The following is a 10,740-nucleotide window of genomic DNA, read 5'->3' on the forward strand; positions in this document are numbered from 1 at the left end:
GTTATCAATGGCTGATTTGTAGCCAGTAGCAGGATGGCTGGATTACCTGGTAGTTCTGGTTTCATTTTTTTTTGAGGGACCTCATCTCTTTTCCCTGATGGCTGTTCTAACTTCCTTTTCCACCAAGAGCATACCAGGGTTCTATTTTCTCCACATCCTTCCCACACCTGTTATCCAGGGTCCTTTAGATAATAGCCATGCCGACGGGTGTGAGCCGACTCTTTGGGGGTTTAATTGCGTTCTCTGATGATTGCTGAGGTAGAGCATTTTGTAGGAGACTTGTTGGCCATTTGTCCATCCTTTACCTTTGTGAGCCATCTACTCAGATCCTTTGCCCAATTTGTAGTCATGTTATTTGTTTCCTTACAATTGAGTCGAGTCCATTATGTACTTGGAAATGAACCCCTCATCACAGGTCAGCATTGCAAGTATTTTGTCGCATTCCGTCGGCTGTCCCTTCCAATCGCTGCTTGCTTCCACCTCCGTGCACAAGCTTTTAGCTTTGATGCATCCACCACATACATCTACTTTCTATGTTGTTACCAGCTTTCAGAGACACATCCGAGCAATCATTGCCCATACTGATGTCATGGAGCTTTACCCTTATGTTTTCTTTTAGTAGTTTTATATTTGGGTCCCATGTTTATGTCTTTTATCTGTTTTGAGTTGATTTTTTGCATAGGGTGTGAGATGAGGGTCTATCAGTGTAGTTGTTCGGACATTACATATTGGTGAGACTGTGCGGAAGTTTTATGTCATTAGTTTTGTTTATTATTACTACCAACAACTCATAAATCCTGCATTTGAAAACCATTCAATCATACACGTATATTAAACCTAAAGATTTAGACACTAGGAGGCTGTACCAGGAACTCATAGGCCGTGGAATGAGACTCCATCAGCACAGACTGGAATATCGTGTGGGCCAGAGTCATTACACACCTATAGATTTTCTCTCTTCTTTTTCAATGGGGGTATGGACATTGAACCCAGAGGCCCTTACCACTGAGCTCTATGCCCAGCTCTTTTTGGTTTTTATTTGAGACAGGGTTTCACTAACTTGATTTGGGCCTGGCTAAGTTGCTAAGGCTGGCCTTCAACTTGCAATCCTCCTGTCTCAGCCCCACCCCAGCAGCTGGGATTACAGGCACGTGCCAACACACCTGGCCACATACCTATACCTTTAATGTACAACATTCCTTCTCTCATTTGCTACCACTCTCCTCAGAGAAGATGGATTATAAATTCCAAATTAACGAGACGTTACTGTCCTTATGGACCGCCAAAGCTTAAAATCCTAATCCCTTCAGCCACTTGTTTCCTAGTCATACAGGGATGCGTAGGCAAGTCAGCTGTGTGGCTTTATCAATGAGGTTTAAATCGACAACGTTCTGTGACTGCCACACAACGTTGCTGTGCAGACATGTCCCGTGGCTCTGTTCTAAACACAGAGAGAGACCAGTTGATTTTCTGGCCCTCAACAGCACGGACAGGCGTCATCATGAATGGGAGAGAAACACGGGGAACTGAAGTCAAGGTGGTTACCTTTCTTATTTTGCTGAGGATGCCATTTAATTATAAACTGAGGAATTAATTGACCCGGTTTGAAAGATGACTTTAGAATCCCGTGTTCTGACCTTGTCACTCTTGGAGGGTGTCGAAGCATGGTTTGGAGATAACTTAGAGAGGAGCAACGACCCTCCCAGAGAGCCTGAAAATGAACTGATTGTCTGCCACCCCTCTGAATTGATCTTTCTGAATTCAGCGGTATCTAAACTGGCCTTCAGCGGAGGTGTGAAAGCTATCCAACCACCAGGAAACGGTAACCAAGCCCAAGAAGGTACTTCAGAGGGACTTGGAGTTTATTTTCAGCAATAGGAAAGCAATAGAGAGTCCCACTGAGCCCTGAAATCTGATAGAGTCCACTGAGTCCTGAAATCCGGCGTGGAAATGGGCTTGGTACACCAGCTGATCCTAGGACAGTGGTGCTAGAATGATTCTGCATTGTACTAGGGAGCATTAGCAAAAACGTTTGTCCAGTGGGGAAAATGATGGCTGTTCTCAGCTGATGACATCATTGCACACCCATCCTTTACTACAAGTACCAAAGAGGCATGAGGGCAGGAAGTACATTTTTACTCACCCAGCACCCACGGGTTACTTTTAAACGTCCTGCTTCTTCGACATTTCTTAAAAAAGAAAATCAGACACTCTCATTGAAGAGAAAGTGGAAATTATTGAAAATATGAGGGCTGGGTCCACGATGACTATATAGCCAAGGCAAGTTACATTGAAATCCAAATGTAAAATATAGTGAGAAGGGAAATTTCCCCAAAAGGAAGTCAGTGTTCATCGCTCCCCCCTTCCTAAAGGAGGAAATTTACCCTAAAGATTAGAATTCTACATGAACTGAGACACGTTTTCACTCAGATGTATGTAAATAAATATAGGACCCTTGTTGTCTAAATCTTGAGGTTAGAAATATACAGTTCTGCTTTCATGGACAGGTCAAGCACTTGAGAAAAGCTGGCAGGATCCTATGAACTGCTTGCCTGCACCCTCGGTGGGACCTTTTTCCTTCTCTTCACCTTCTTTGCACACGGGAAACACGTCGTTGGACGTCCTCATTGCCACGGACAACGCAATCAGGTTTAGGTGGATGGTGGAAAATCACAGAGTTCAATGGCATTACGAGGGAGACTGGGTTCCACACTCTCCTCTGTCTTGAGTGTCCTTCCCTCTCCAGCTCTTTGACAGCTTCTGGCTGCTGAAAGTGCATGGCTGAGAACAGTCCTCTCTCTCTAGGGCTCGGGAGGCTTCTCTGCTTCATCACCATTTCCCGCAAGACACGAGTCTTTCAGTAGTTCACTGTAGTCCATTTGCCATCGGCACAGCCAAGTCCTCTCGTGCTCGTGCTGTTTTCCTGTTTGGAGTTCTCAGGGCTTTGCCCTTTATCCTTCCCTTCACCCTCAGGAAGCAAGTTCTAATAGACGGCCCCGCATGTGTTGAAATGTGGTAGAAGGGGAGGAAATTCATTCCCATGGTCAGCTCAGGGGTTTTCAGGATCTTCTTCTAATGAATCTGCATTGCTCTCCCCTCCCTGAAACACAGTACCCTGAGGAACTCATCGTCCTTCATCTGCATTTCCCATCCTGGTTGGAATCCAGAGACTCCATTTTAGGTTCTGCATAAATTGATCTGAAGCTGAATCCTGATCTAACAAATTGCCCGCCCATTGGCCTAGGCCATCATCAAGATCCTGGATCTGGTGGAGTCTCTGTCCATTCGTGTCTCTCACAGCACACTGCTCTCTCTTATTACACCAGAGCCAGGCATTCCCCAAGGGAAATGGGTGAATATCACATTCGTGGTGCTTCTTTCTTGGTCAATGGCCAGAAAATGCTTGTGCATTTTCTTCTCTCTCACTAGTTGCTCTCCTTCTAGATGAACTGCAGGGACTAGGAAAGACATCTGAAGATGAAGCTTTCCCTTTCTGTTTTCTCGTACAGGGTCCTTTGTGTCACTTCCACCTTCAAGGCAAATCCTGTTCTCCCTCACACCTGTTCCTGAGTCTGATGGTTCCTGTAGATTTACCTCCCACCAAGTTTCTGTACGTCCTTCCGTATTATTTCCTGTGCTCTTTCAGAGAGGACCCTGGCACACCAAACAAATCCTCTAGAAGCTCAGTGGCATGAGGGAAATAAAATCATACACTGGTTTAGTCATGATAATTCTCTAAAGATGCAATGTGACCTCTTTCCCAAAATGTGAGTAAGGTTTGTTCCACTCATGAATCTCTAGTGCAGAAATTCTTACCCTGGATCTAGGAATGCCTGCAAAGATCCCTTTCCTAGTGTGTCTTCTTGGGTCATGACAGAATTGAACACCCTCAAAAGCAATGGTTTGGTCTAACCATGGTCTCTGTTGGGAATGTGTGAGGTGCTTCCAGCACCATCAGTAGACAGAGAGCAGTTGGTACTGTGCTTTTGCCACTGGCTCCCAGGCCAACATCTTCTCCTCAACGCGAGGGGATTTTCACTCTGGGAGCGGAAGAGACAGTCTCCGGAATCACTCCAGTTGCCATCACAGGGCACGTGGAAGCCCAACACCCTGGGGCTCAGCGACCCTTTCGTGCCCGTGGCCCAGGACACAGGGTGTCCGAAATGCAGACTGGAGAGGAAGGAGTCTCCTGGCCGCAAAAGAAGCAGGACCTAGGTCAGAGTGCCTAGGGCCACACCTTGGTCTGAGCTCTTGCTCCATCTTCCCTCCAGTCGCACCAGGCTACACAAGGCCCCAGAGGAGCTGAGCTCACTGAGGTTCCGTGATGTGCACCCAGCATTTTATTCAGGCATTATCAGTGCCCTTGCTTAGCTGTACTTCTCAGGGTAGTAGCAGTTAGAAAAAGTTGAAATGAAACTTCACGGCACCCACAAAACTTCACAATAAAATATCCCTCCCTAGATGGTGCCCAGTTGCATGTTGCTGGGTACTTGAGAGAGGCAGAATTCCATACAGTCCCTGGATTGAGGAAACCAAACCTGCTTTCAGAAAGAATATTATCACTGTTCAGTGAGTGTGAGAGTTCTGAGGAGTGCCATTTTGAGACAGAGATTGCAGGACCAGAGAAGAGAAAACAGCAGGTGATCAGGGACGGATGGACGTGATGAGGAGGAGACGGGACTTACTGTGCGCGGAGTTGATGGAGTATCGGTTACGAATTGGTCAGGCATAGTAGAAGGGACGTGCATGTTGGGAAATGACTCTCCTAATTGTCTGTTGCCCAGTGGATCTCAGCCTTATTTCTCCCTTCCAGCACTCTCTGCCTCCCCCATGCCTCTGATCCCAGTGCATGCTCTAAGGCCATGCATGTTAGGTCATGCCCCCCTTTCAGGTCTTCTCCGAGTCACAGAGCTGTGAAAGGTAGCACTTGGCTGTCACCTTCCTGTCCCCTCAACTCCCTGCACAGTCGCATGGTAGCTCTCAAGAGTTTGCTGACAAGAATGAACGCAACATTTAACCTGCTTCTCTGAGGTATCTTGACAAATTGAGGGCAAAAACGAACCAGCTTGCCAGGACTGAGGAAGTTGTGCAACACCTTCATGTCTTTCCTTTCTCTTTGACCTGGGAAACCGGGGTAGTGTTTGACCTCTCTGAACACTACTTCTACTGTGACACCAACTTCATTCCTTCTCTCCCCTTCTTTTTGACACTAGGAGAACAGTGGGGGAATGTTCAAATGATCCTTCAACACAAGTCATTGTCTCTGTTGATGCCCACCTTACGGCCCATGCAGATCGCAGAAACCCATGCCCTTGCAAGTTGTTCAATCTATTTTCTAATGGGAAACAACAGCAACAATAACAACAGAAAACCACCTGAGACGGTTAGCTATTCTTCCATCAGGACTTTTGAACATGAACATTGCAATCATTTTTTTCAAGTTCTGAAAAGGAAGTCGTTTGACATTTTGATTACAATTGTGTTGAATGTGGAAGTTAGAATGTCCTGGTTTGGATACAAGGCTACGTCTACCACTGCACTGGTGACTGGCCTGCAAAATATTCCCCCTTGCGTACGCTAATGCCATTTACCTTCCAGCACATACCACCTCCACCCCCACCACCACATTCAGTCTCCCTTTGCTGAGGCCCTGAGGTTAGAGGGCCATGGGACCTGTTGCTAGAAAAGCACTACATGGAACAGCACCCCTAATGGGGCCAAGGGGTCACTGCATTGTAATCATGAGGTCGACCTGTGGTGTGCCTTGGGCCTCCTGAGGCGGTTTCGGTAAAAGTCACCCTCCCCACGGCAGCCTCCTCACCACCATCCTCCAAGTAGACTTGAGTCTCTCCAGTCACAGAAATCTACTCCTGAGCTTTCTTTTGCCAAGGCTTCAGAGTTTCCATTAAGGTCCCTCCATGTGGTACTCAAAGAGTTCTTCCCACTGATTCTCTCCCAGGTAAGCCATCATACCAAGTATAATTCCCGACAGTATTTGTCTAGCCAATAACACGGCAGTCATTTCTAGTAGTTTTCGTGGTGTGCTTTTATATTCACTCAGGGTTTGTCCTCTTACTAACACGTTCTTGAAAACAACTCTCATTTAGGTCGTTTGTTTTTGTCATTGATTCATGTTATATTAAGTTTAGGGGCAGAAAAGGAACAGTAAATAATCGCACATGTTTGCAACATCGTATGTATACATGAATAGACACAATATACAAATTGTACATGGTGTGCGCTACATACAACAGCATAGAGGGCATGACCTCCGCAACTTAAATTACACGTATATCTGCGCCCTCCCACACAGATGGAAAAGAGTTGGCAAGATATGTGGTTACTTGTGGGTTATTCCTTCTCCTCTCTTTACAGTTTTATCAGTCTAAATGTTTGGATTTTGTAAGCACATACCGTCTTTTAGTTTTCACGTGACTCTCTCAATATCCTACTTTCAAAACAAATCCTAAAACTCTTTCAATCCAAAGAAAATATTGTACAACCAAGCACTATCACCCCTCAGAGATATCAAGCATGATAAGCAGCTTCTCCCTTCAAGCACCCTTTCCTGAGCCGGAATTAGATCTTGGTCCTTCCAGAAACGTTAAAACCAGACTCCTGCCCTCTCCCTCTTGTAAAACTTAGGCATTTTGCTGTGATTTTTCAAGCATCTCAAGAACCAGGAAACTGGTCCAGCATTCAAATCCACCTGTTAACCCCACTCCAGCCCCCCAACCTTTCACGGTGATGCAGTTTTCCCCAGCATTGGCAATATTTTTGTTTGAATCATGTGATGGGAAGTTCACAGGGGCTAGAACCAGAAGTACCATGGCACCAGTCAATGTTCTCCTGCTTACTGGCTCTATTGACCTTAGTCCTGTCACTATTTCTTCAGCACTTCCTTTTCCTCCTCTATGCAAAGGGCATTAGCAGTTTTTATTACAGTGTTGACATGTTTGACACTCAGTGATTGGAAATCATCACTGCCATAATCCTCCATTGCAATTTAGTAGAAGGAGAAGATGTGATTGCAGTGAAAGAAACCACATTTCATGGAGTAACATATGTGTTGTTAATGTTTACCACTGAACACAGGGAGACTGGGAGTTGGAAACACTTAGAAAGTGAACCTGAGACTTGGTGAGGGGTCAGGGAGGGAGCTCCAAAGGAATCCAGATCCTGCTTTCTGCCTCAGGGCTCCTATCCACGCTGGGTGTGGTGTGGACCTTCTGCCTAACAAGTGGCACCTCTCTGCAGAGTGAGAGGCACGGCTCAGCCGAGAAGAATTGGCAGGGGCCTGGTCTGAGCCAGCTAGGTGGGTGGCGCATGGACCAACAACATCCAGGGATGTTCTCCCTGTGGGCTTAAGCAGTGTGCACCATTCCCTCATTGATTGTCTCTTGCTGGTGTCGCTCACCTAGGAAAGCAGCGATAACTGTCTGAGCCCCTACTCTGTGCCAGACACTTCATTCGCTCCCAGTACAAACATCCATGGAGGGTCATCTATGAGGCGGGCAGTGTCCTAGGGGCTAGGGACACTCCAGGCCACTAAGTGATCTGAAACGCCTGCCCTTGTTGGTTTATATGCTAGCAGGGGAGACTGAATAAGTGCTGCACATAATCGAACAGCAAATTCTGAAGTGCAGTAGAAGGCATGTGTGCCGTTAGAAAAGGAGAGTAGGAAGAAGAGGGTTTGGCGGGGCCAATGGAGAAGAAAAGCACCTGACTCTCATGCAGTTCTAACTGGGGTGTTCCACTGAGAGGTGACAGGTGAGAGCAGATACTGGAAGATGGTAGAGGATCGAGGCACAGAGGGTAACCACGAGAGGTGGGAGCATGCCTGGGGTCTGTGCAGGACAGGGAAACAACATGGTGGCAAGGTACATATCTCTACATCACCTGGCACTGGGGTAGGGGGGGTGGCCATGAGACAGGCACTCAGCAAATATGTTTCGCATTGGATTAACGGGGAAAGATTGCCCAAAGTGTGGAACAGCGAGGCATGGGAAATCACTTGCCCAGTGCAATCTGTGGACATTTCTCTCTCTTTAGGTTCATTGGCCTTTTCTACACTCTTTTACTAGCATCACCAAGAGGTGCAAGTGTTCAAAGCACACCCTTCATAAGGGGCAATGTGAGCACATATTTGTTCCAAGGCAGCTTGGTCATCCATCCTGTAGGGCGAGGGGCTATGGCTGAGGGAAAGAGGAGTCATGAGGGGCTGAAGTAGGGGAGGGAGGGCACCCTTTTATTATTTATGTTCTCCTGCCCACCCAAGTGGTGATGCAAACATGTCACCTGTCCTTGATGCCCACCTCCTTGTGTCAGGAGTATATTTATTCACCCAGCCAGAGAATCTCAATGTGCCCCATTGAGATAGAAACTGCCTCATATTACATGAAACTGATGGAGAGAACACTGCTTCAAAAAAGAGTCTAGGAAGGGCTCTGTGTGGAGGGGTGCTCCAAAGACATTGGTATTTGTTCAGTGTGACATGGTGATCTGTGCTCTCCACTTGAAGGAGTGGGATCCTGAGTGTTCCACTGTGGCGTGTATAATCCAGTAGGGGGCAGATATGGCTTCGAGTCAATGTTTTCAAATGTGCAGACCACACTATTTCCTTATGTTGGTGCCCACGACAGGAAATGGCTGAACAAGGTACCTCGAATATAAATTTCAGTGGCTGAAATCATCAGGGGCTCTTTTCGGAAGGTGTGCGGGTGTGTTAGTAGGTGTTTTCCGGAAAGCTGAGCACATGAGAGTTTCTCAGTAGATTCTTTGTGTTTGTAATATATGCCTTTTTCTTTGAGAGGATGGACGAAGAGCAGCAATGGGGAAGTTCCAGATTACCTCAGAAGAAAAAGAAGTTAGTGGAACGTGGGAGACAGCAATACACCAAGGCCGGGGCACCTTATCAGGTGGAGAGGAAAGCAAAATCCACTTCCTCACATGATACAGATCAGAAGAGATTCAAATGTGAATGCCCTTACTGCCAGACGTGTATGGGGAACACTTCCGGGATCTCCACAGGGAAGAAAGCAACCTCTTTTTCTTCCCCCTGGGATAAGCTAATGCAAGACCTCAATAACCTGACCCTCAACCCCGGTACCACCCAACCCTTTCTTGTCCAAGGAAGGATACAGGGAAGAGAGGAGAAGAGCCAAAAGCAGGTGCGGTGGAAAAGCAAAAGGAAGTTTCAGACACCCCTTCAAGAATAGACAGAATAACTCTGACACTGTCACCCTCCGGGGAAGGCAGATCAGAAACAGATGGGACCAGGAGTGTCAACATCGCCAACTCCTTGGAATCCTTTTGGACACATGGTCAGGAAGAGTAATGACATGCACGCCGGATCACAAGAATCCCACCAGCCAGCAATTCAATCCAACTCAGAAGTGTAGCAGCAGCCTTTCCCCTAGCAGTTTTAACATGCCCCCTGAGGCGTGCTGGGAGGAGCTGCTCCTTGGCAAGGGCAACCACAACAGCAATGGTTCTACACTGCCCTTAGCACTGCTCCCATGGTGTCAACTGCCGTTTGCCCTCCTTGGGTTTCGGCGGTTTCTCCCCACTTTTTCTGGTTGCTAATATGGTACACAGCATCTATGTGGTGTCTCTGACTTGCTTTTTTCAAAGCGCGTTTTTTTTTTTCCCCATTTTAGGGATGAGAACCCAGAGGGAGCGCCAGATTGGATAGAATGTGACTGTGTGTGTGTGTGTGTGTGTGTGCGCGCGCGTGTCTGTACTTTTTAGTTTGAAATCATCCTAGATGCAGAGGAAGTTGCAAACATAGTGCACTCTTCATCTAGTTTCCCCCACGATAGTTGCATCTTATACCGCTATGGAACGACGTTTGAACCAGGGACATTGATACTGGTGCCATGGGAGTGTCCTCTTCTGTGCCACTTCATCATATGTGCACATTTGTGTAGCCACCACTGCCCTCAAGTTTCAAAACGGTTTTATCACCACAGAGATCTTTCTCGTGCTACCCCTTTATAATCACACTCACCGCCCGGCCCAGCACCACCCCTAAGCATGGACAAGCAATTAATTGCTCCCCCTTTCTACAATTGTTTCCTTTTGAGAGTGTTACCCAAACATAGTCATTCACAATGGTGACCTGTTGGGGTTGGTCTTTTCTACCCGCCTCATGCCTTCCATCCTGTTCAATTTGTTCTGTGTATCCAAAGTCTGTTCCTTTGGGATGTAGCTCAGTGGTAGAGCGCTTGCCCAGCATGCACGAGGCCCTGAGTTGGATCCCCAGCACTACCGAAAGTGGTAGAAGCCAAGGAAAGGCAAGAAGAGACAAATCACAAAGAAGATATACCTATGCCAAGGAAGCACAAGAAAGGTGTTTAAAAAGCCTAGTCATCAGGGAGATGAATATTATAGTCTAAGATGTCAGTGTATGATACCAAAAAGCTAACTTATTAATAAATGACAATAAAAGATGCAGGAAAGGATTCAGATCCACTGCATTCCACATGCATTGATGTTGGCTGTGTAAATTGGAACTGCTGCTCTGGAAATTAGTTCGAACCTCTTAAAAAACTAATTATTCATCTATTTTTGAGTCCAAACTTACTTCGATTTTTAAAAAGTCTGATAGAATTAACTGAATCCCAGTTTATTCAGTAATATTAGGTGAATTTTTTTCCAAAAGTCTGTATTTGAAATTCATTTATAAAAACAACAAAAGATTCACCGCTCAGTCTATGGTGAATAAGAAAGAGACCCTTG

General features: G+C 46.4%; 1 protein-coding gene across 1 annotated transcript; it reads left to right on the forward strand.

The window, feature by feature from the left end:
* Nucleotides 1-8,813: 8,813 nt before the first annotated feature.
* On the forward strand, nt 8,814-9,218 carry LOC124971461 (protein FAM156A/FAM156B-like). The gene has a single exon (XM_047535227.1). The coding sequence runs from the start codon at nt 8,814-8,816 to the stop codon at nt 9,216-9,218; it is 405 nt and encodes a 134-aa protein (XP_047391183.1).
* Nucleotides 9,219-10,740: the final 1,522 nt, after the last annotated feature.

Source organism: Sciurus carolinensis, chromosome X, assembly GCF_902686445.1.
Source record: "Sciurus carolinensis chromosome X, mSciCar1.2, whole genome shotgun sequence".
Taxonomy (NCBI): Eukaryota; Metazoa; Chordata; class Mammalia; order Rodentia; family Sciuridae; genus Sciurus; species Sciurus carolinensis.

Coding starts and splice junctions, on each gene's coding strand:
- LOC124971461 (XM_047535227.1), top strand. CDS start 8,814: ATGGACGAAGAGCAGCAATGGGGAAGTTCCAGATTACCTCAGAAGAAA.